At 37.2% G+C, this 26,945-nt stretch overlaps 1 protein-coding gene across 5 annotated transcripts in view; it reads right to left on the bottom strand.

The window, feature by feature from the left end:
• Nucleotides 1-26,945, bottom strand: part of ST7 (suppression of tumorigenicity 7) — a 261,439-nt gene that overhangs the window by 73,665 nt on the left and 160,829 nt on the right. For 3 of the 5 annotated variants that reach the window (XM_060108950.1, XM_060108949.1, XM_060108954.1), the window contains exons 4-9: nt 23,237-23,291; nt 22,154-22,269; nt 20,526-20,601; nt 18,336-18,404; nt 16,280-16,434; nt 13,968-14,065 (exon numbers count right to left, since the gene is read on the bottom strand). In XM_060108950.1, coding sequence (XP_059964933.1) covers nt 13,968-14,065; nt 16,280-16,434; nt 18,336-18,404; nt 20,526-20,601; nt 22,154-22,269; nt 23,237-23,291 — 569 coding nt within the window. The remainder of the gene's footprint in view (nt 1-13,967; nt 14,066-16,279; nt 16,435-18,335; nt 18,405-20,525; nt 20,602-22,153; nt 22,270-23,236; nt 23,292-26,945) is intronic. The other 2 variants (XM_060108953.1, XM_060108951.1) reach the window with 1 other exon arrangement.

The raw sequence follows: 26,945 nt of genomic DNA, 5'->3' as shown, positions 1-26,945 counted from the left end.
GAGAGGCCTGCGTAGCGCAAAAAAAAAAAAAAAAATCATCCTGCTCTTTTAGAGTCTTCATGAAAAACACTGTTGGTGAATTATGTAGAAACTATTAAAAAACAAAGTGAAAGGGCAATAAAAAATAAGACAGTAATATGACAGAATGATAGGGTGTGTGAGTATGTATGTGTGTGTTTGTGAGTATGCGTGTATAGTGCTCCTTCAGCTGGGTATCATGGAAAGCCTTTTAAATGTAACGTTTCAGTTGGACTTAAATGACCAGCCAAGTGAGGATCTGGAACAGAGTATTCCATGCAAAAACAAATATGTGCACAAAGCCCCTAAGGAAGGAACAAGCAAGCTTAGCATACTCAAAAAGAAGCCCAATGTGGCTTTAGTCTAGCAAGTGAGGAAAACAGTAGCATAAGCTGAGTTTGGAAGAGTAAGCAGGGAGCAGATCAGGTAGGGCCCTGCAGGCCATGGAAAGCATTTGTATTTTATTCTAAATGTAATGGTAAATCATTGAAGGCTGTTAAGCAGGAAAGTAACAAGTTCTGATCTGAGTTTTTAAAAGTTACTTGGGGGACTTCCCTGGTGGCTCAGTGGTTAAGAATGCACCTGCCAATGCTGGGGACACGGGTTTGAGCCCTGGTCCGGAAAGACCTCACATGCCTCAGAGCAACAAAGTCTGTGCACCACACTACTGAGCCTGTGCTCTAGAGCCCACAAGCCACAACTACTGAGCCTGCCTGCCACAACTACTGAAGCCTGCATGCCTAGAACCCGTGCTCCGCAACAAGAGAAGCCAATGCAATGAGAAGCCCGCACACCTCAACAAAGAGTAGCCCCCGCTTGCCGCAACTAGAGAAGCCCACACGCAGCAACAAAAACCCAACGTAGCCCCCCAAAATAAATAAAATAAATAAATAAAAATAAAAGTTACTTGATTACGTTCTGTGGAAGGGACTCTAGAAGAAGAGCAGCATTAGCCTGGAGACCACCTGCATAGTACGGATGAAAGATAATGGTGACCTGAATGAGGATCACAGCAGTGCAGTTGAAAAGAGGTGAATATGGCAGTAGAGCTAACAGGACTTATGCACATTAACTGAAAGTGGGAGGTGAAGCAAAGAGAGGAGTCCAAGGTGTTTGGGAGTAGAAAAAGAGGTGGTAACTACCTTTACTCTACCTAAGCAGTAAAAATTTTCCTAATGGGAGAATATAGCAAGATGCTCTACTAGAGACTGCTTGCATTCAGAGGGCTCAGTGAGACTCAGGTCTCAGAAAGTAGCCTTGTGCACCACTGGACTCTTGAGTCACAAAGGCAATATCTCTAAGCCCAGGGAGAGAGAGAAGGCAATGGGGGTATCTGCTCTTAACAAGTAGGACAGACAACTATCCAGGAAGGAAATATATTCAATGCTTTCGTATTGATTATTTAAAAAGGAAACCCAAGAGACCCAACTCATTGGCCTCCCTGGTTATCACATGCACTGCTGGCTTTGCCTGATTTATGGTTTCTGTTCCTTCTAGCCCAGGTCAGCCAAAACGTCTCTTTTCAATAATCACATCTCTGTTCACCCTAGAAGTTGACAGCTTCACTGGCTCCTGGTCACAGAAGCAGCCCAGCCAACATGTAGAGACTCAGACATCAGTGCTCCCTGCACATCTCACAGAAGGAAAAGCTGCTTACAAATTTCCCTGGTTGCTGCATGAGCTAGAGAGGGTACAGGCACAGGCTAAGTTAACTGTACCATTTGGGAAAAAGATATAGACATTGGTAAGCTTAATAGCTGATCAAGAAACATAATGGAAATATATATACTACCAAATGTAAAACAGATAGCTAGTGGGAACCAGCCACATAGCACAGGGAGATCTGCTCAGTGCTTTGTGACCACCTAGAAGGGTGGTATAGGCAGTCTGGGAGGGAGATGCAAGAGGGAGGAGATATGGGGATATATGTATATGTATAGCTGATTCACTTTGTTATGAAGCAGAAACTAACACACTATTGTAAAGCAATTATACTCCAATAAAAATGTTTTTAAAAACCCCATAAATATAAGTATGGATCCTAGTTAGTAGGGACCACAAGAATAATAAAACAGAATTTTTAAATATTGAACTGGCAGATCTATTCAATGGAAGAGAAGAAAGGAAGAGGGAAAGTATGATGGATACAAAATATGAAAGAAAAAATGACTCTAAACAGAATAATAATGACGATAAACACAAATGGGAAAACATACCAACCAAAACACAAAACTGTCAGATTTTGAAGACAATATTCAGCAAAAATTTTACAGATACAAATGGTCCATCAAAAAGTTACAGAAAACTTGATTATAAAATATGGAAATAAATATACCAGGCAAATCCAAATCCAAATAAGCTAGAGCAGCCCATCTTAATACAAGTTAAAAAGAAAATCAAGGCAGAAAAGACTAAGGGACAAAGGAGGGGCATTATATACTCAATAATCAGTAAGACAAAATAATTATCAACTTAAATGCATTTAACAATATAGCCTCAATATATATAAAGCAACAATTAACTGAACATGGAAAACAGCAGGTAAGTAAACAATTAGAAATGAATACTCTTATCATATTCTTCTCAGAAACTGATAGAGCAAACAGACGTTTTTGCTAAGACAGAAGATTTGAATAACGTGGTTATTAATAAGTTCAAACTAGTAAATACATATAGACTTTTGTAACCAATAGAAGCATACTCCTTTCAAACAGATATAAAATTTATGAAAACTGACCATGTAACTAGGCCTCAGAGGAGGCCTCCGTTAAATTTTCCCCAAATCAATATCATATGATATATGTTCAATGAATATAATATTAAAAAAATTATAAATCAATGATAAGGGGCTAAAAACACACTATGTGGAACAAGATGAAATTATAAGGAAATAAAGAGATACTTAGAATCAAATGAAGCTGCGTGTTTAACTTAAGAACCTGATAAAAAGGCAACAAACACAGAGAATGGGGGAGGGAAGAAAGAAGAGAAGGAGGAGAAAAGAATTGTACAAATATGGACAGTAAAACTGGAATAAAGACAAAAAAGTTGAGTAAATAAATAGAACTAAATTCTAGTTCTTTTGAAAAGTTTAATAAAAAAGACATGAAGCAACTGACAAAGGATTAATCTCCAAAATAATACAAGCAGCTAATGCAGCTCAATATCAAAAAAACATAGAACCCAATCCAAACATGGGCGGAAGACCTAAATAGACATTTCTCCAAAGAAGATATACAGATTGCCAACAAACACATGAAAGTATGCTCAACATCACTAATCACTAGAGAAATGCAAATCACAACCACAATGAGGTATCACCTCACACCGTCAGAATGGCCACCATCAAAAAATCTAGAAACAGTAAATGCTGGAAAGGGTGTGGAGAAAAGGGAACCCTCTTGCACTGTTGGTGGGAATGTAAATTGATACAGCCACTATGGAGAACAGTATGGAGGTTCCTTAGAAAACTAAAAACAGAATTACCATATGATCCAGCAATCCCACTACTGGACATATACCCTGAGAAAACCATAATTCAAAAAGAGTCATGTATCACAATGTTCATTGCAGCTCTATTTACAATAGCCAGGACGTGGAAGCAACCTAAGTGTCCATCGATAGATGAATGGATAAAGAAGATGTGGCACACATATACAGTGGAGTATTGCTCAGACATAAAAAGAAATGAAACTGAGTTATTTGTAGTGAGGTAGATGGACCTAGTGTCTGTCACACAGAGTGAAGTAAATCAGAAAGAGAAAAACAAATACCGTATGTTAACACATATGTATGGAATCTAAAAAAAAATGGTTCTGATGAAACTAGGGGCAGGACAGGAATAAAGACGCAGAAGTAGAGAATGGACTGGAGGACACGGGGAGGGGGAAGGGTAAGCTGGGACGAAGTGAGAGAGTGGCATGAACATATATACACTACCAAATGTAAAACAGATAGCTAGTGGGAAGCAGCTGCATAGCACGGAGAGATCAGCTCAGTGCTTTGTGTCCCCCTAGAGGGGTGGGATAAGGAGAGTGGGAGGGAGACGCAAGACAGAGGGGATATGAGGATATATGTATACATATAGCTGATTCACTTTGTTATACAGCAGAAACTAACACAACAATGTAAAGCAAATATAGTTCGATAAAGCTGTTAAAAAAAAAAAAGACACACACCTGTCAAGACTAATCAGCAAAAATAAAAGTAAAAAGAGGCAAATAAAGAGAATACAAAATGAAAAGAGGGGAAAAACTACAGACATAATATTTTTTAAATTATGAAATAACATGATAAAAAGCAATATGCAATGAATTTGAAATATATATAACATATATATAGTGTTTAAAACAGGCCTAGTACTGAGATAAATGGGCGTAGTCATGTACTGCTGATGAGAATTTAAACAATCACAGGCAGCCATTCTGGGAAGTGTACTGGCAGGACATGCTGAAATCCACATTCATATGCCTAATATCCAGCAATCCACTCCTGGGCATACACCCCAGGGAAGGCTTCTTGCATGTCCATCAGGGTGTTGATAATGGGAAGCTGGAGGCAATATGGGGGCCCCACTAGGGGAAAGGTTAAGTAAAACAGAGTAAGAGCATAATAGGGAATAGGACACAGAAGTTAGAAATTGCAAACATATACCAGAGGTACGAGAAGTAAACATGGACAGACCTGAAAAATAAGGGTTGAGTGAAAACGGTAAGAAAAAGAAAATCTATAGATATGTAAGTTAAACACATACTGCATTACATATTTTGCAAGATTGTGACGGTCCTGGTCTCTCTAACATCAATTAGGTTTTGCCTTCCTGGAAGTTCTTAAATGAATGGTACTATAATGGGAGTTCCTTATCATCTATATTTTAGAAGAGATTCCATCAAACACAGAGGTCCCATTATTTTTCCTCTATTTAATGGTTTCCTCACCTCAACAAAGCAAAAATTTGTTTTGATCCACAAAAAGATTAAGAAGCCATTATTTATAATAAAAATGAGTAATGTGCTCTCTCAAATATAGCATGTTCAAAACTGAACTCAACCTTTCCCAAAAAACCTGCAGATTTCTACATCTTAGCTGATAGGAACTCCTCTCCTTCCATGGCAAAGTCCCTGGAAATATCCTTGACTTCTCTGTGTTTTTCACATGGCATATTGATAGATTAGCAAATCTTGCTGGTCCTATTTTTGAAATATATGTAGAATCTGATCACTTCTCACCACCTCCTCTGATACTACTCAGGCCTGAGCCACTACCTTCCTTCGCCAAGATTAATATAAGAGCCTTCCGATTGACCTCTTTGCTTCCCCCTTGCCACACAGCAGGCTGTAAAAATTAAGAGTGGTCATGTCACTCCTCTGCTCAAAACCTTTCATGGCCCCCACTTCACCCAAGGCAAAAGCTGAAGCCCTTACTATGGTCCAAAAACCCTACATCATCTGTAATCTCCACCCCTCCCCTGGGATTACTCTGTTCCACCCAGAACTCTTTTGCTATTACTTGAGTGCACCAGTATACTCCTGCTTCAGGGCCTTTGGTGAAATGTCACCTTCTACATCACACATACCTGATCATTTTATTAAAACTGTGATTTCCATGGCCTCCACTCTCTGCCCACTGCCTTTCCTTATTTTCCTTATCCTGCTCTATTTAATTGTTTTTCCACAGCATTTATCAATTTTTAATATGCTATGAAAATACATGCTTATTATGTTTATTTTTGTCTCTTTTCTCTGCTAGAATGTAAAGCATGTAAGGTCAGTGGTCTTTGTTTTGTTTATTGATTATACCTATCACCTAGAACAGGGACTGGCATGAAATGGAGGTTCAATCCTTTTTCGCTGAATAAATGAATAGATGAATAACTGGATGGTTTAGTGCAACGTGGGTGGAGGAAGACCAAAATCAGGGCTGCAGTGTAGAAAGGGAGAGAGATGATGTGGAACTAGATAAACAGTGGGCATGAGTGGAGCCACTGAATGAAACCAGGATTGAGTCCTGGGAAGGTGAAATGCAGAACAGCAGGAATCCAAGAGAAGAACTGGTTGTAGACATAGTGGAGAAGCAGAAGCCAAAGATGGATACGTGGAAAGGGAGGTCAAGAACAGTTGATTGGAGGAGGGAAGCCAAATCAAACTCCCAGATGACAGGCATCTATCTAGAATTGCTCATAGGCCAGCCATATACATTGAAAGCTCTACTCAGTAGTGGATACTACTCACCACATGGAAAAATGTGGGCCCAGAATATGAAAAACCCTGATAGTGACAGCTAGTTTATCAGCCATGAATTCATTATGCCACAAATAAGACTTTTATATAAATGACAACACCTAAGGTAAATAACACTCATCTGCCTCAGGGATTATTTGCCACAAGCCCTTCACTCTGAATAGTGAATACAGAGTACAGTGCTGATGAAACTGCTTCATCATTGCTGATGCAACAAGGTAAGTCAATAATCAATAAATCTATTATTTGCTCTTATTAGTTAAATAATTTTCCTTTCTATATAAATTACTAATTGCCAATAATTTATTGAATAAGTCAACTTAATATATCAGACAAATCTAGAAAAGCAAATCATGATTTAAAAAAAAGCAAAGGTCTATAAAGTTTTCAAAGTCACAGCCTTTGAAGATCAGTGAGTTACTATTGATAGCATTTGCTTTCAAGATTCACTTTTTCTTTATTTGTGAGTATAGCAAAGATAGAATCTAGAAAACATGCCAACAAACACTTCAGGAACACTTACTAGGAATTAACATATTTCGCTGCACACTTTGTCTTTAGTTTAATGATATATCTGGTTGTCTTAAAAGCTTGAAAGTAACTATGTTCAAGCGATACTCGGTTGCCAGAACATATTAAAATGCTACTCTTCCCGCGCCTCACGCCTACATAATGGTACTTGACTTCTTTCAACAATCTACTTAACATCTTCTAAAACAATCTATCAACCAAGTTATTCATAATAATCCAAGACAATTTTAAGGAAAAAAAGGAAATACTGATAAAAGGGAAATGTGACCTGTGGAATGGAAAGGTGGAGGGAAGAAAGGAATGAAACTAGAATTTAATAATTTAAGAATAAGGAAAAGGAGATAAAAGGGAATAGAAATTAACCTCCAATATATCCAGCTAGAATTTTCCTTTTTTCCTAAAAAGATCTTCCTACCTATGCAATAAAAACAGAATTTTCATTACAGAATATTCTCTAAAATTTTTTTAACAATTTGGGAAGGGCATACCAGTTCTTTTTATAAATCATTAATTTCATGAAGATTTTTCTTCATGAACATAAGCAGACAAAAATGCAAATTAATAGTCCTTAATGTTCCAAAGAGTTTGATTAGTCCCAGAGGTTTATATTTTCTAAAGTGTGCTTTCATTAGAAGTGCTCCACTTCGCAAAGCATTTAAAGCACATACTCTTGCTATTAGTACCAATACTATTAAATTAATTCCCAAAGGTCAATTGCTGACACCCTAAGATACTTCTAATGACCTAAAAGGGATGACATACAATGAACATCTACAATAATATTCTAAATAGAACTTGCTTTAATTTACTTTAGTTTAACAATAAATGTTACCACTTCTAAGGAAGGTAGAAAATCAGCAGAATTAAACCAGTAACAAAGAGGTGTCTTAAGAAAGGCTGGGAAACAAAAGTCACAGGTGCAAAGTGCTAACTGGGAATTTGTATGCCACAGCTCTGATTCACCAACTCAAATATTTTCTTGACTGTGTATCTACAAGATACTGTGCAGTGTGCTGAGGGGGACACACAAGAAAACTAAACACCATACCAGCACTCAAGACGCTCAAAATCTAATGAGCTTCACTTATCCTTTTGTATACTTTTAAAATTTGGCTCAAAAACCCTGTCTCTCTCTCTGTTCATTGGCCCTAATCTCTCCTTAATGAAGGGATCACCTGAATAAGTGATTTGAGATAAAAATTGAGAACAGTGAAAAACAGGGATAAAATAATTGTGAAAAAAGAGATCAGGAGAAATGGCACTATATTATCTCAAAACCTGTATGTCTTCTTTAAGAGGGAGTCCCCACAGAAGAAGCTCAGAAAGTGAGCATCCCCATGAAGGCTTAATTCTCATATGGAAACTTGGTTAAGATACAAATCAACTCTGCTCAAAATCCTTACAGGATCAGATACGTATTTATAGGAGCAAAGAAAAGGGGGTGGAAAGATGTACACTGAATCATGAGTGTTGGTTACCTCAGTGAGATGGCATTGCAGGAGTGGAGGAGAGATCATAACTTCCTTATTCTTTGACTTGTTACAGTGAATACAAATTATTCTTCCAACTTAATAGGACAACTATGGTGTGTGAGTTAAATGAGATGGTATATGTAAACTTCTTAGCAAAATGTCTGGTACATAGTAATACTCAATGTGTACCTTACATGACAAAAACTGAAAACGCTCCAGTTGTCAACTGGGAATCATGGAAATGATGCTGAAAATGCAGTAAGGATACAAGCCCAGGGCTGAGTTAACTGCAGTTTCCTCTCTATTTTTTATAAAGAGCTCCGACTAAGAACAAAAGAAGGGTGTTTAGCAGTTATAACCTTTACTGGCTAGACTGAGAAAGGGTTTAACATGGTCTAAAGAATATAAAACATGCCTTCAGCTAATCTGATATAGGTAGTGAAATTTAGAAAGAATGAAAGTATTGACAAAGAGTCTATATTTTGCTTTTATATATAACCTGGTGTTGTGGGTTGAATTGTGTCCTCCAAAAAATATATTGAAATCCTTACCCTTGGTACCGATGAAAGTGACCTTATTTGGAGACAGGGTCTTTGTGGATGTAATTTAGTTTTAGTTTTAGTTTCAAAAATGGTAAATATCAATAGATAAACACACACAAACAAAAGTTTTGGGGTCCTTAGTAATTTTAAAGGGGTCCTGAGACCAAAAAGTTTGAGAACGACTGGTTGATATTAGCATCTATTTTTAATTGAAAAAAATGGAATCAAACTATACCTAATATTTACACCTTTCCTTATCACTTAACAATATATCTTAGACAGTAATGGTAAGAATAGCACACTAACTGAGTACTTATTCGTGAAGTCCTGTGCCGAGTGCCTTGTATGGATTATTCCATTTAATTCCTACACTAATCCTGTGAAGCAGGTACTCAACTAGCACCCTGGATATTTCTGGTGCAGGTGATTGGACTGGAAGATTACATTCTCAGAAATACTCATTAGCTATGTAACCTTGAACAAGCACCTATGTCAAGGGCTATTATGAGAATTAAGTAATTTATATTTGTAAAGCACTTAAAATAACGCCTAGAACATAATAAACACTACAGAAATGTTCATCAGCATTTAGATGGTATTTAAAACTCTGAGTCTAAATGTCGTCATCCAGAGTTGTAGATGGAAATAGAAAGGAAGGCTTAGGACAGGACGGGGGACACTTCAAATTTGGGAAGTTGGGAAGATGAGGAGAATCTAGCCAGGAAGACTGCAATTTCAGGAGAACTTAGCATGGTTTCCTAAAATAAGTCAAATGTTTTAAGAAGGTTGTGATGACCTGTGTCAAATGAGAGGCCAGGATAGTTAAAGAGGTAGTGTTGCAGAGAGAGAGGGTGAAACAGGAATCAGGCAGAATGATTCAGAGGTCTGCAGAAAACTACCAAAAGGAGGCAAAACAGGTGGTAAAGTCTGAGAGCTTACGGTCAACTTTCAAAGGAGCTTTAGATGTTAGGGAAGAGAGGCAGACAATGATCTGAAAGCATGGACAAGGACCAAGGAAGACCGCTGCCCCATAATTTGCCTCTGTTTCTTTCTTATCCCTCCAACTAGGACACCACCCAAATCTTTAAGTTCATTTACTCTTCATACCCCAGGATACCTATTCAGTGAGTCCCATATGAGACAAAATAGCTCCTCAAACCAGCCTGGTCCCAGGTCAAGGGTTCTAGTAGGAGCTAATCAATTCTAGGGGCGCTTTAGAGGTTTGTACCCACCATAGGGGAAACTCAGACTACCAACAAGCAGAGTGAATAAAAATCTGATGTCTGCCCTAAAACATATCTACTCACTGTAGGATTCTCCAGATCAGTGGTTCTTAATGGGTAATGGTTTTGCACACCCCCTCCCCTAGGGGACAAATGTCTAAAGACTAGCAGTGTCTAGAGACATTTTTGGTTGTCACACTGGGGAGCAACAAGGGGATGGGCTGCTACTGCATCTAGTGGGTAGAGGCCAGCAATACTGCTGAACAGCCTACAATACAGGACACCCACAACAAAGCCATGTGGCACAAAATGTCAATAGTGCCAAGACTGGGAAATCATACCCTAGACCAAATGACCTGGGGCAAGAGGAGTTTTAAGAGGGTCCTCTTATCTGGGCACACGATCCCACCCATACCAGTTTACACCAATTCTGACTGAGTATGGCTAAGGGGCCCGACCAGTCAGCCTTATGAATTCTATTTCCAGTCTACTCAAATAGGGCCAGGGAAAGACAGAGGAAAAATGTGAGGTTAGTTAAATGGTAAAAGTTAAAAAGAGAAAAATTGTGTCATATATCAAATGTTAATAAAAGAGGCGGGGAAGAACAAAAACAGCAACAAAAATAAAATAATTTTTTTTTAATTAAAAAAATAAAAAAGGCGAAATTCCCCCAAATGAGAACAAGCAAATAGACTTTCTTTAAATTTGAAAAAGAAAGATTTTCTTTAAATGTAGCTCTTTTCATTTTGAATAATAAGTAACACCTTATAGTGAAGTTCAAAAGCCACCATGCTCTCTTATTAGCTCTATTCACTGCCAAACACTCCGTCAGTAAGGAAGGTGCTTTTGTATTCTTGACTGCAAAAGGAAGCTAATTAAAGTAAGTTTTTGAGAAAACATCCTGGGAATTCAAAATAATTAATGTGTTGCTTTCAAAACGAGAAACCATGAATCTTGACATTAAGGAGCCTATGTTTTCTTACCTCATCAATATTTCACTTACAGGATCAATATTTTGATCCATAACCATCGACAGCTGGCCTTCCCAGAATTCCCATTCATTCTTTTTCAGGATAAATCACCAATGAACAGTTTTTAACAGTTTTCCCTTTCTTAAGGGATTGCCAGAGAAATGTTTTAAAGAGTCTACTTTCTACAGGGAAGGCATTCTGACTCTGCCATTTCTATGTCCACTTTAAAATCTGCTCTAGGAAAGTTTCGACTAATGCACACGGGGTAGGATGGCTGTGTCTTAATGAAAACTTAGATCCTCCTGCCCTAATGCTTTATCAGCAGGCTGCCTGGAACCCAGCGTGCTGTTTTATCAGAGGAAGCTTCCCAGCAAGATGGTTTGTGAGCACGCTGTTGAAGGAGTGGCCCCTCAGGGAAGTCCCCGTCTACGCATGACCCGTGACCTGAGAGGAGCCAGGCTGGCCCAACTGTCTGCTGCAGGGCGGGGACCAGCTTCGGCTTTAACAGAGAGAGGGGTCTCAACCTCCCCTCCTCCATTTAGGATTCCAGCAGTTTCTGAAGGAAAGAGCACTTTGGATATTTCTCTTCAAAACAAATCTCCACCATGTCTGACAGTGTCCTTCACTGGACTGTTACAACACTAGGGCCCATATCTACTGGATGCTCGGTAGACCCAGTCAAAAGACAACATGTATTGGTAGTCTAATAATATGACAGATTTTTTCTTAGAAAAGTAACCTAAGAAATATATACATAGGATTACAGATATACACATGTATATGGATGTGTGTGTATACACATATGAAAAGAGAAGGAGAGAGACTAATTGATCCATTCAAGAAAAAGAAATCATAAATATCCCAAAATGCCCATCAGAGGAATAGTTCAGCAAATTAAGACATAATTATGTAATGGAGAAAAAATAGGGAAAAAAGGTAAGCACATCTACTATATGCCAGGTGTTTTCACATTATCTCATTTCATTGTCCCCTTGACTCCCTCAGTTACTCTTTTAGGTAAGAATCATTATCCCCAATTTACAGAAAACAAATGAAGAGCCCATGAAAGGGAAGGAAGTTGCCCCGAGTCACAAAGCTAGTGAAGAGCAAAGCTGAGAGTTACTTGCAGGTTTTCTTACTCCCTGCCCAGCATTTATTACACTGGATTCCAAATTTTCCCCCAAGATCTATTTGTAGACTAAGTCAATAAATGGGATTGTAAATATAAAATAAGGTTAAACAAAAATCAAACCATAGTATAGACATATTGCTTTTAATCATGTGAAATTTTATATGTATATACTAAAAATGATGACAATCAGCATGAGACTGATTGAAAAAAACTGGAATTAAAATCATCTGAGTTTGTTTTTCCTATGAAGTTGCTTAAGCATATAATAAAGAAAATCACCAAAATCTGTTCCTCCATGCATGCCTGTCCCAGGCTAATTAAGGTTAAGAAAAGGCAATAAATATAAAATACCTTGTTAAAGGTTGAATGTGGCTGGGCCACTTTAAGATAGAGAAATACCCCATACTTCATAAAATTCTCAGCTCTTTCAGGGACTGGTAGAGTTTCTGCACTATATCAAAAGCTGGAATTTCTGCAAGTTAAAAAGCTTTGCGAGCAAGTCATGTTTCTACAGAAATCTCCTTTTCTAAAATTTAGCACTTATATAACATTCTTTAAATTCTTCCTTCGACCAAAAGAATTTAATCCTGGGAGATCCCCCTTGCAGTGGCTTTGCCTAAGAAGCATCTATCACCTTCAGTCAAGTTAGAATTATCTTGGAATCTCCCTCCTCTGTTCCTCTCCTCACGTCTGGTGGCTAGCTAAATTGCTGTTTAATGGAGTAGCCAGAACCCAAGCCAGAAGTACGGGCCTCACTTGGGCCTTCACATTATACTGTAACTTGCAGAAATAACCAGGGGTGAGCCTGGAGTGCAGGTCCCCACCACCAAAGAGTAACTGGGAATTTACATGAATTACTGCCCTTCCAGAGACAAACTGAGGAAAGGCTCACTGGGTTTACACAGTCCTGTTCTCAAACCCAAAAGCTGAGAATTGGGCAGGATGCCACTTTTATCTTACCCCTCGTTTCTTTTATTTTTATAATGGGCAGTTACCTGTCTCCTAATTCAGGAAGACAGTAGAAGAATAAAATGTTGACAAAGGCTTTCTGAGATTGTTTTTAAAAAGAAAATGGTTTATAAATACAATTCCCACTGGTGTCTGTCTCTTTATGAAAAGTATTTCTTACTATAAAAAAAAAAATGTGGAAGTAAAAGTTCCTCAACTGGTTTCCCTTAAAACCACTGTTTTTATTTAAAGTTACATAATAATAACCTCCTTTGGTTCTCTTTTGTTTTAAAACTCTCACCTATTTTCTCTCTTACTATGTTGACTACCACTAATAAAATATCCTGATTCAAGAACCTAGGAAAATGCTTGAAGTGACCATAATAAGATTAGATCATAATGTTATTAAATTTGAGAGTAGCAATTTGAGCCATAGTTTATTCAAATCTTCCTAACAACTAAACACAAAAAAAGTCAGTTAGCTAAAATGGCTGATCTCATTCTTGGCTTCTGGCTACAGTCCCAAAGGTCTAACAGTAAGGATATCTACTGAGATTTCTTTAATAGGCCAGTCACTCTACTAAAAGCTTTGCATGTATTATCTCATTTAATCTTCACAACACTCCTAAGTAGTAATCATTATTATTACTGTATTGTTATTGCTAAAGTTACTGTTATCCCCATTTTACAGATGAGGAAACAGGGCACAAACAAGTTGAGTAACTTGTCCAAGATTACTCATCTACTAAGTTTGGAGCTAGAACAGAACCCCAGCCCTTATGGGACCACCACACCATCAGTGGTACTATCTGCTGTGGCCTCATTCAGTGGGTTCCTCCTTCTGTAAGTCAGGTGCATTGTCACTGTTCCCAAACATTAATTCAAACTCACATCTCTCATCATTTTCACTGCTTCTCTGGTCCTCCCGAGTCTTCTGGCACACATTGCTAGCCTTCTTTTGATGTAGACCAAGACATTGGTGTCTCGTCCTGAAGAGGGAGACATAAAACACCAAAACTTAAAAAAAAAAAAAAAAAAAAGAGCTTTCAGCTCAGCAGCAAGAAAAAATACAGAGGCATATTTTTCATGCCCTTAAAGGAAAACCTCAGAGAGAAGAGTCTGCTCCTTTGACTCTTCCTTACTGCTAGGAGCACTGACAACTTTGCTAATAGCAGAACGCAAACAGAGTAAAGTCAAAGTACTTAGATTTCCAAAGGTTAAATCATGTGACTATTAAGTCATGCTTTTGAGTTAGGATGTTGAATATTCGATAAATAAAATCATCTGCCACAAAGTGCTGGGAAAATGAACATACCCACATTGCATGAGGTTTACAAGCAAGAATTCCACATTCTTCTAGCGTGCATGCTTTTGGTGAAGATGCAAAGAGGTGAATCTCAGGTTGCATCCTGATGAACTATTTTTTTTTCCTTCTTGACATTAAGTCTGGAGAAGCCTCATCTTGACCTTCTGTTTTACATTATTCTTTCCCTAACACTAGTGACATCATAATCATCTCCAGGTCCCCAAAGCAGTCAATTTTAAATGGCAACATAACACATTCCAGATATGACAATAGACCATGCAACAAAATGAAAAACTACCCTAGTGTTAGAGAAAGTATTGACAAGCTAAATAGTTGTAATAATAGTCACTAAGATGGCTCTTAAAAAGTACATTAACAACTTCTCATCTTAATCTCTTATTTAATTATGTGTATTTCTGGATATGTTTCCAGACCAGTGAGAACATGTATGTACTTAATCCTCAATAAAATTACCATGTTTTAGAAAAATATGACACACCTGTTATAGATTAAGTATATGTATAATATGCAGCTATTAAAAGATGTTAAGACCAAAGTCCTAACATTTCAAGTTTTAAACAATGAGAACAAGATGTGTGCTGAAAATCTGCCAAGTACCTACAAATTACTTTAAAGATGTGATTATATTTTTTTGGATAGATTTAGGCAACAGGTTGAAGGGATTAATTTACAGAAGAAAAGAAATAAAGAAAATTTCTCAAGTTATATTACAGATTATGTAACTTTATGGATTAATCCTCATTTTATTCACAAAACAGACATTTACTATATATGTCTTCAAAATTCACAGTGTTATACATAACTTTTTTTAAAAAGCAAGATATAGATGGCGATTAGAGACTTGATTAACATATATACTACTAAGAATAAAAATTAAAACCTGTGTATTGAGGGGTTATGTGGACAGACTTATATACACAGGCCACAATGCAAAGATCTCACTGTACCTTAGTCATAGGGACTAATACATTCAGTTTCTGCACCAAATCCAGGCTTAACACTACAACTTAATTTTATAATCTCAAATATGAAGGCGATACACTCCTACTCTCCAAGACGCAGGAGAGAGAAATGAGAGAAATTCCATTTTAAAGAAACAACCCAAAGTTTGGTTAGACAGTGAAAACACTCCCTCTCACAAGGATCACTAAATTTCTGCTTAAACAACCAACAAATTGACAAGTCGAGGAGCTCAAGAAATTCCAGAAATGATTTTGTTGTCTTGTTTTTATGCCATTCCCCCAAAATAACACTGACTCTCAGTTTAGTGTACTAAAATGAAAGGCCTCATTTTAAAGTTATGTTAAATAAAAGAAACCATTATTTTAAATAATTTAAATATAAAAAAGATACAAAATTAGGAATTCATGGCTCTTTCTCCCTAGGAGCCAACAGCAGTGCTTCCTAAATAAGAGCTAAATACTGAGACAATCGCCAATAGCTGTTATATTCTTAGCTGTCCTATTGCAACCCATGCTGTAGAAGACCCATAAGACAAAACCTCTGATAGCATTAACGCTAATTTAAGTCCTGTTTCCCAATTAGGATTTAAAATTATGGGGCAGAGAAGCAACTGATAAACAGAAGTATGTAAGAATTCTGAGGAGAAGAAGGGTCACCATTAAAGGTTATTACCTTTATTTCTAGAGTTAAAAATCTATGAGTAGGCATGAAAACATGAACAGTAATGAAGCTGTAAGTTAATTATGTGCTGTGCTCCTTTGGGGAAGAAAAATTAATAAAAACAAAGAAAGGCAAAAAACAGTATTTATTCTAATCTAGGAGAAATGCCTTTTGAACTGGACTGAAAAATTTGCTCTGATTAATCATGTTACAATTCTGATCCCCCAACACGTCAACCTGGAGGAAACCTTACTATGTTGGGCTTCATACTGGGATCCATGATGCTGTAGCTGCTGAGAACGCCGGTAACAGCCGTCTCCAGCTTTCAGGGCCTGCTTAAACAGCTTTTCTGCTTCAGCAATGGTTGTTGCTTCTTCTTCAGCCAAGAGAATATAAGCAGTTGCACACCTGTCCATTCAGATAACAGCCGCCATCAATTACAAATCCAAGGACATTGTAATAGCTGTAGGAGTGCATGCAGAAGGGCAGGAGTTATGCCAAAACATGCAGAGTGGCCAACTGGTTCATGCACCCCTGTTTGTAGTCATTGACACAAAATAATGGTACAAAAGAAATGTCTGTGTTTTAGCTTGAGAGGTAGGATGAGTAGTGTTAGGAGCATATGGACTCTGCCCCTTATTAGTGTGTCACTTTGGGCAAGTTATTACTCTGCCTCCCTGATGGAGAACAACATGGAATCCACTTGTTCACAGCGTTGTTGTGAAGGTTAAGTAAGGTGATGCATGAAAAGTGCTCAGTACAGTAGTAGCCAGCATGTGGTACATGCTCAACAATGTCAGCTAACGATGGCAATGAGAATAGCTGTTATTAAACATCTCCTTCTGACACTCAAAGTTAGAGATACCATAAAGTTTACTTTTATTTACTAAACACAGATTCTCTTTAGTCTAAGGATTTATTCAGAATGAGAAATTCATTAAATCAAGTAAGTTATTCATTTAACAAGCAGTGCTTCAACATTTCATTACAGTTAGCACTGGTCTTCTATGTCAGAGAAGAATACTGGAAGAACCTACAGGTAGAGTTATTTCAGAAGAGCTCAAAATTAGATTCAGCCTCAGGAGCAAACAAGAGTTAAATCTCACACCTTTAACAATAATAGCTACCACCTGTTGCTTAGTTTCTATTAAGCACTGTACCAGGCACTTAACATATATCGTCTCATTTAATCCTTTCAACAACCTCTAACATAGGAAGTCAGAAAGGATAAACACTCAACTAACGAACAAGGGGAACTCTTGAAAATTTAAACCTTCCAAATCATAGAACAACAACCCAAATGCCAAAGAAAGGGAATGTGATAAGGAAATGGTGAGGCCAGAGCAGACCACACAGGTCCTGATCTGTACATATCCCTTGGCTTTCTCCACTGCCTCTCTTGTGGTCATTTCCCTACTTATCAGAACCTCCATCAGACCACAAGAGAGAAAATAAACAGAAAGTGAAACCAAATGTTACTTCTACTATTCATAAACTACAACAGCCAGGTAGGAAAAGGAGGCTGAATTTATGGCTTTTGTGAGATTTGGGGTTACTAGTTAATCTTAGCCTTGAGGAGGGGTCTTGTAAGTTCTTTAGCCAGTCCCTCTAATTTCAGGCAGGACTGATCAATAGGGCTTTAAACTGAATGTGGTGAGGTAGGGAGAAAAAAAATGCCCAGAAAAAAAGCTGTAAAACCAATTACTGTGGAGGGCAGCAGATATGACTTGGAGAGAACAATTATGATGCTAAAACTGCCCAGTGATTCATTGGAGAAATAAATGGGTTGGGCATTGGGAAGAAACACTTCAGGCTTCAGATGCCGACACATAAATATAGGTCCAGGGTAATGAAGTGAAAATTGAGACTGTAATACTGAGTGGTGGACACAGTATCAGAGGAATTAGCTATAAGATTATAGCTGGTGGGCTGGGAACTCAAGACAGGTTGGGGCTAGCTCGCTTGCTTTGTTTATTTATATTGCAAATAGCACTCTTAGGAGGAGAGGCAGAGTAGCACTACTGGCCAAGAAAACATACATCTATGTAGAAACTCATGAGTCTGGGGTAGAAACATGCTAAGAGCTTATGAGTGAAGGAGAAAGGAAAGAGCAATAGAAGTGCTAATGGTTGGGGAGTACAGAACAGACTGTTCAGCTCAATGGAAGATAGAGATGATGCATCCTGTCACAACACAATACACATACAGAAGCAAGAAAGTATGGTGATGGGGGTGTCAACCATCCAGATATCTGCTAGAAGAAGTCTCATTTGGTTAGAAGTAGGGCACTCAACAGGTTCTTGACTTACTTTGGTAATAATTTTATCTCCCAGATGGTAGAGGAAGCAATTAGGGGAACTTCAACTCTGGACCTAATTCTGACCAAGAAGAAAAAAATAGTTGGTGAAATGAAAATTGATAGGAACATTCAGAGAGAGTTACTATGTCATTTCAGACTTCAGGATAATCAGAGAAGGTAAGGTGGACTTCAAAAAATTCAAAGAAAAGAGGCGTGATTCAATGGCATGAGACGCAGAAGGAAAAATGGTTTAAGAGGATTAAGCAGCTTCCAAATGTCTAATCAAAACTGCAATCACAAATGACCCTCTCAGGAAGAAAAGAGGGGTGACAAGTAACCACTATGGCTGCACAGAGATCTCTCACAAGGTCATATTTCTAAAGGACATGTAAAAAAAGATGGAAGGAGGGCATGTAATGAAGGGCCACAAGAGAAATGAGCTTTTCAGAATAATGTCAGGAGAGCTACAACTCCACATTAGCTGAAGCTTGCAAAACAAAATAAAGGCAAAACAAAAAATGCTCAAGACAACCATCTATTCCCTGTTTTTAACTTATGTTTAAGGCCCTATCACCACCCCCACTTCTCCAAAACCATGACAAATATAAATAAGCAAAAAAGACAAACAACACAACAACAACATCAAAACAAGGAAAGTTTATAGTGAGTAGCAGCAGATAATAAAGAGAAAACAAAACTCTCTGACTCCTATTTGGTTCCTGATTTCTCCATCAGGGAGAATGATTGTCAGACTGACAAAGGGAGAAGAAATTAAACCCTAAAATGAATAAAAAGATGTAAGATAGCAAGTGACTGATCTATTGTAAATGAATTATTGTACTGGGATAGGCAAATCCCAGGAAGCCAACAGATCTTGCAGGCAGCCCACGGAATTGCTCTCTGTGTATTGTTAAGGAATCACAAGAATGGAGAGGTTCTAGAAGATGAGATGACTAATGTAGTAAAAATGTTCAAAAAGGGGAAGAAGGCAGACTTCCCAAACTACAGAACGGTGATTTGGAAAGATATTCTAATGGATTATTAAAGGGATAGTTTCTAAGCATTTTTAAAAGAAAGTAGTGAATGCTGGAAGCTAGCTTAAATTCACTAAGAATAAATAAATCAGTTTGTGCTAGCTTAATGTACTGTAATGGATTTACTATACATTAAAGATCCATAGCTACAACTGGCATTTTTAAGATCAAAATGCAGAAATATGGATTGAATCACAGTGTAACTGGGTGGCTTAGTAATTGGTTGTACAATAAATACCAAAGGGTGATGATCCATGAAGACATGAACCTGGAGGGTGGTTTCTATATGTCATGTCACAGGGTTCTATCCCTGGTCCTGATACTTTTATTAGAAACACGGATGACACATAGAAGGCAGGCATATCAAATTTGTAGATGACAAGAAACTGGAAAATAAATATGTTGCATGACAGAATCAGAAACCAAATAGATCAACAGGTTACATTGGCAGGATTTCCAACTCTCAAGTGAATCTTTTCACTAAAGACCTCTGAAGATTCTGTAACCCTCTTCAGAAAAATCATAACATAGTTTAACAATGACCACTTGGCAGGGAGAGTGTCGAGGTGATTCAAGCACCAGATGGGTGTTTGAACTACAAGACCTTCAAGGTCTCTGCCAACCCTGAGCTTTTATGACTCCAACTTTAAGAATCTTTCTCATTTCCTGACATCTCCAGACGAGACTTCCCAGCCTTCCTTGGTGACCCACAGAATGTTTAACAGCACTAAGGACAGCATTTCCTCTCATCTTTGTCTTGATCTTGAAATATTTTTAAAGTATAATTTCTTCACTTTATGTTTTTTACTATGTTTTCCCTACTAGCAGAAGTTCTACCTAGAAAATGTGATGGCAGAGATGAGCATTCTATATCTGGAAAAATGTCCCTGCCACAATGTTTTAGATACGTAAAGCACTGTATTTATTTTATGTCCACACATTATTCCATGGCTAGCCCTTGAAGGATTTAATTTAGGGTCATAGCAAAGCCACTAAATTGTTGTCTAAAATGACTAAAACTACCCTCACATGGATGTCCTTTATAAAAAAATTTTTTTAAATAAATTAATACCCCCCCCAATAATCCTCAAGTTCAAATGCATAGTTTAAGTATCCCATGAATGGCAACTGAATACATTCAGCAAGCAAGATTTACCCCCACTTACTCATTTATCTCTAAGGCTTCATGGGCTGCAGAAATCCTAGCTTGGGGGTTTCTCTCTCTCCAGGCTTTCTGCATTACTATTTTAGAAAAAGACAGAAAAGCACATCAGTAAATACTTTAAAAGACTCAGTATAGGTATAGCTAAATTAATAGCTTTCAGCTTGAATTACAAGAGAACAGTTCATTTATAAAGTGGGTTAGCCCAAAACTCCAAAGTCACACAAATACATTCTAATTTGCTATTCCATTGTCCCTCAATTGCTGATATCAAATCTTTCTTATGCTCATAAAACTAGAGGTCTAATATCTTACAGACTAACCCATAGTCTATAATAATAGAGACTTAATCTTGATTAAGATTTCTTAATCAAGGGGCTTCCCTGGTGGCGCAGTGGTTGAGAGTCCACCTGCCAATGCAGGGGACACGGGTTCGTGCCCCGGTCTGGGAAGATCCCACATGGCACGGAGCAGCTGGGCCCATGAGCCATGGCCGCTGAGCCTGCGCGTCTGGAGCCTGTGCTCCGCAGTGGGAGAGGCCACAACAGTGAAAGGCCTGCATACCGCAAAAAAAAAAAAAAAAAAAAAGATTTCTTAATCAAGAAAAGAAAAGGCATTCTAACAGAGATTTAATATTTCTTTTGCTCATCAATATCATTTGTTGTTAGAGAACATACATTATTTTACACATTTTGGGATGAGATTGCTACTAATCTCTTACTTCTGTTTAGACACAACACAATTTTTATCGGTCATTTTCCCAAACACTTGCTACAGGATCTGGATATTAGAACATTCTAAAACCACTGGAAGAATTATGAGTTGGATCAGAAAAAAGTGCTTTAGGTTTTTGCTTAACATGCGTACCTGTTCCCAAAGTTTGCTGCAAACCCAGTTTTTATATAGCAGAGCAGTTTGTGAATATATTGTGGGAAGCTTAATGCTTGGAATTTTCATTGTACTATGTATCCACCATGGCAAGGGTACCTTTTTAAAAAGGGTAACAATCTCCTTGTCTAAGTTGTTTTATAAATTTGTATCTTCTAAGTTAATTTCTTAGGAGCACGTATATATTCCTTTTTTTTAAAGGTTTTTTTTTTCACCTATTTACTTTACGTTTGGTAATATAAAAGGTTATCAGTAGGATTATATGGAACTCAAGCAGTATGAAATGCATGCTAAACAAAGTCTCTTCTAGGGTGGAAAACAAATCTGGATTCCAATAACCAAGTCCATGCCCCCATTCAATGCTAGTGACCCTACAAATAGGCATATAAATCACTACAATATATTCATTAATTATTTGGGTTCACTGAATTTCTAACTAGAATATCATCAAGGAGACATGACCTTTCACTCTATCTCAACCAAGGATTTAGTTAGCTTCATGGTATATTTTTTTAAAATAACATTTTAAAGTATAAAGAGGGGACCCATTTCTATATTAATACTTCATTGTGATAAAGCCTTTATTTAAGTATCAACAATCTGGGTTTTACTGGTCAATCTCCAATTTAATATTTTATTCATCAGGGTTTTTGTAGAGCAGGTATTCTATAAGTAGTAACCTTGATTTTTAAAACAAACCAAAAAGCCCTCCCACTCAGTAACTATCTAAAGGATTTTCCATACTTGCATCTGCAGGACGCAGATGGTCCGAGTCACAAGTAAAGAATGTCTGGTGGTCCTGGGCAGAGAGATTCATGTCATAGTAAGTCAGAGGCTCTCGTCCAGTCACCCAAGTGTACCTGTAAAGGAGAAATAAGATGGTCAGGCACTTTTGAGGGAGGAAAGCAAGACCTACAAAATATTAAGCTGCATAGGTGTTGAATCATAACACACTGAATACTATTGCCAATAAATAAAAAAATAATCATCTCATAACACACTGAGTACTACTGCCAATAAATTAAAAAAATAATCATCCTAGTCTCCCTTTAGGACGTATATCAGCAGAAAAAAAGGTAGGGCTTCCCTGGTGGCGCAGTGGTTGGGAGTCTGCCTGCCAATGCAGGGGACACAGGTTCGTGCCCTGGTCCGGGGGGATCCCACGTGCCGCGGAGTGGCTGGGCCCGTGAGCCATGGCCGCTGAGCCTGCGCATCCGGAGCCTGTGCTCCACAATGGGAGAGGCCACAACAGTGAGAGGCCCGCGTACCACATTAAAAAAAAAAAAAAAGAAAAAAAAAGAAAAAAAGTTTAAAAAATTCTGCTATATTTTTGTCTTAAAATTTTAGTAGCACTAGCTAATGTGCTAATTAGTACTTTTTAAATTAGTACTAATTATAATTAATTAGTACTAATTAATTAGTAATTAATACTTCCCTAATTATTATTATGAATAGAGATTTCCCCAAAGCTATGAAAATTCTTATCTGCCTAATTACTCTGCAAAATAAAATTCTAACATTACTTCTGTGGCATCTTTATAACCATGTTCCAGGTAAGCTTCAAAATATTTTGACTACACAGTATATAGTGAAAAGAATAACTGTAATAGAAAATCTCTAAAAACCACACATTTTTGTATGTTATCCTAATTCCAATGCTAAAATATTTATAAAATGGAAAAATCAAAACATTTGAAGATAGCATCAAAAAATGGAAGCACTATACAGACTGTTAAATGACCCCTAAATGAACCTGCAAAAACATTTACTGCTGTCTTTGCTCTCTGAACTAGACCCATTTGTTTCCCAAGCTGTCAAAATGCTTACCGATTATATTCAGCACCCCTAAATAAATTTAGTGGATTTCTCCATACTTTGCATTCTGCAACAAAGAGAAATGCAAAAATGTTACACATAAGTTCAGAGACACTACAAGCTAATTAATTCAGCAAAACACCCTTCCTGGCCATTTGATAAGATAATTTTATTCTCTATCCTCTACATGGTAAGCAATGTGGAAAAACTCTGGGTAGTTAATCAGGAAATGTAGCTCAGGCACCAGGACTTTGGAAAGTTTCATCTAATCTCTCCAGACCCAAGTTTCCTCATTTGTTAAATCAAGGCACATGCCAAGAGCAGCTAGTTCATAACCTCTACAGTCACTTCAAGAGGTCCAAATAGATTGTATAAATTTATTTCTAAATTATAGGTAGAAGGTATAGGTAGAGGTAAAACTACTTTCTGTTACTCTAAAATATATCTTACAATGACTATCTATATAACAAGCTAAATTTAACCTCCAGGGTACAATATGTAAAGAACCTTAGACTCTTAATTAGGGCCTATGCGAATATTGATTTTGTGTTAATTCACCAGGTTGCTTTCACATTGCTGTAAATGTGAAATGTGGTAAGAAAATTAATACTAAAGTTACCATTATGGTAGAGAGAAATGCTATGAAAATAAATTGTTTTCAAGTACTTTAACATTGTTTACTTATGCAGACACAGGTAATTAGTCATCATACTAATATCATAATGTTAGCATGTAATAATAGAGTATACATCTTGTTATACAAGGACCACAGACAGAACCATAGGACTTTAATTTAGAAAAGTCAACCATTAGCTTTTAAGACTGTGTTATAGTAAATGTGTGACTAATAAGCTACAGTTCTTTTAAAACAGTCTATGATTAAGAGTTTCTAATGATTCAGAATGCTACATTTCTTTGAATGAATAATTCTTTATTAGAAAATAAAATCAGTTAACAGTATTTAAGAATCTATGTGTGCTGTCAGCCAAAACACACACCCAAAGACATAAATACACAAAAGTGAGCAATTATTACAGAAACTGAAAGAACATTAAAGGCCATGGATGATTCATTAAGATTCTACCCTCAATCCTGTTACATTCAACATCCATCTGTCCACCCACCCATCCATCCATCCATCCATCCATCCATCCATCCATCCAGTATGCATTAACTGAGCACCCAGTGGGTGAAACAAACAAGTAAACCATCAATTACAATACAGCATGAAAATGGAGGAGGAAAACATAAAGCACTACGGGAACACTGTGTAATCTCAATAAATTTTTGTTAAAATAGTGAATGAAAGGTGTACAGGTAACAGGAAATCTTGTTTTTATTTAAAGAAAATAAATTTATCTTTAAGTTAGGGCACGATCCCACCTGAAATTTACTTAATGTTTGGAAACAATGGTCCTAAATTTTTTGTTACTTAGCTTAACTTGCCATTTAGGAAATGATGTTTGCTCAGTTAGTTCAGCAGTTTTGAATTTTGCTCTTGAGAAACTGAGATTCGATGGCTGTCATTTCATATGACACTAATTAGAAAATTATGCTTCCCTTAAGTAAATACTTTTTTTCCAGACATAAAGCTCCTTAGTGGGGTCACTAAAGTACTCCAGATCATGGCTTGAAACAACTGCTGAGCCAAACAACCATGATCTCAGTCCTCATGGCTTTTATAGCTCTTAGGTCCTCACCACTCCCAAACCCTCCTAAGAGGATGTCTTTCAAGATTCCAAGTGCTCTTCTTAAAGCTTCATGAATATTGCTAGGTTTGTATTTAACACGTAATAAACATGCACACAAATTTGTGTGCAATCATGGTCATTTTAGCATTATTTACAATAAAATAGGACATTTGGGGAGGAGCCTCTCCCCCCACCAAATTTCATCTGAAATATCAGTAAAAAGGTTATGGCAAATACTTTGTCTCCAACAAATATATTGCCTGGAAAGATAAGTGCCATTCAAATATCAGTTGACAAATTATAAAGAAAATTGTCTTCAATTAAAATTTTAACTCTATTATACATTAGATACAAATGAAATTATTTCTAAATAAAAATAACTCCAAATAGAAATGGTGTGTATACCTAAAGTATTACTGAGCAGTATCTAAAAATGCCATCTTTATTTAGGAACTGCCATGATATAGCCAGCAGGGGGTGCTGCAAACATTTTGAAATATTGTTTTTATGACTTCTACTAGAGAACTGAACTTAAAAAAAAATTGTTAATATCAGTATCATACATGTGGTCTGTATTCAGTTTCTTCAGCTATTCCTGAAACTTAAGAAATGAGTACCTAAGTAAATGTAACAGATGTAAAATGTTCCGAATGAGAAAAAATCGTGATGAATAAATATATAAGAAATGTCTTCATGAGCTATGTCCTTCACGTTGAGGGTGCAGAGCAGGTACAATTTTCTTTTAAGAAATAAGCAATCTAGAGGTCTAATAACACATGTAAAAATTTCACTTCAAATTAGGCTGTAGCTACATTAATTTCCTCTTTGCTGCTTTATTTCATAATTTTATCTTTACTACGAAAACTCTCTTGGTCTGGAATCACTCTAGGGAACATACCCCATAAATATCAGACTACCTGATGGTTTCATGATATGGACAAAGGTTGTAAATGCCAAAAGTATCATAATATGAAGATGTAAGTCAATAAATTAAACTCAGGTCTCCAGAGGGTAAAAGTTTTTCTACATGAGGTCCAGTTTCTTATCTTACTTGTATCTTTGAGAAATAAATTTCTTATTTAAGTCTGAATTAAAATTTTACCTCCAAAAGGTATTTTCCATTATCCATCAATATCAACAATTTTAGTGCTCTTCAGGAGCACTAAAGGTTGACTGGGACTCATCAAGGGCTTGCTAACATCATTAATAGTTCAGTTAAAAATATGCCCTTGATACAATTAACATGTTCTCTCTGATTCCATCTGTAGTAGCCCACAGAGGAGTCTCTACCCATAACTGCTGATAGGAATGTTCAGACCTCACCATGCACATAAGAATGCAATTCAAGAGAAAGAGAAGCAGTTAACATTGGAATAGCGCTTGTTTAGTTCCCAAAGGAACTAAATGGAGAACAGATTCCATTCACCCATAGGATGACAATAAATTTCTTTGTGGGAGATAAAGAACATAAAAAATAATACTTACCACCGTCAAGGACTTATAAAATCATGCTCCAATCTTTTTTTCAGTTTTCCCTCTCACCATTCCCTACCAAAACTTTCCATCTCAGTGATACTTATTTCTTGCCTTTTCATACTCAAGTTATTCCTCCAGAATGCCCACCTCATAGGACTGAGTGGTTTAAACATGTACAGAATGGCTATTATGCATTACTCCTTGTACGAGGTCCTGGGTTACAAAAAAAAGATACAGTTTATGACCTAGAGGAGCTTATACTGGGTTGGCCAAAAAGTTCATTCAGGTTTTTCCATAACATCTTACGAAAAACCCGAACGAACTTTTTGGCCAATCCAACACATTGGTAGAAAAAGGAAAAGGCCACTGAACCACTGTATGGCATACAGATGAAGAAGCTCCTTAGAAAGAATAAATGTACTGAGAGGACCAAAGACTTTCCCTCTGTCACAGTCCTCAAGGAAAAAGAGAACTTAATTCTCAGAAAAACCAAAAGGCTCTGAAGTCACAGGGCTTTTAATCACATGGAAGAAAATATTTTTCTATATTCAACC

This window comes from Mesoplodon densirostris, chromosome 9, assembly GCF_025265405.1.
Source record: "Mesoplodon densirostris isolate mMesDen1 chromosome 9, mMesDen1 primary haplotype, whole genome shotgun sequence".
NCBI classification, from domain to species: domain Eukaryota; kingdom Metazoa; phylum Chordata; class Mammalia; order Artiodactyla; family Ziphiidae; genus Mesoplodon; species Mesoplodon densirostris.
Note: the sequence above shows the minus strand (reverse complement) of the source record. Positions and strands in the feature narration are given on the sequence as shown.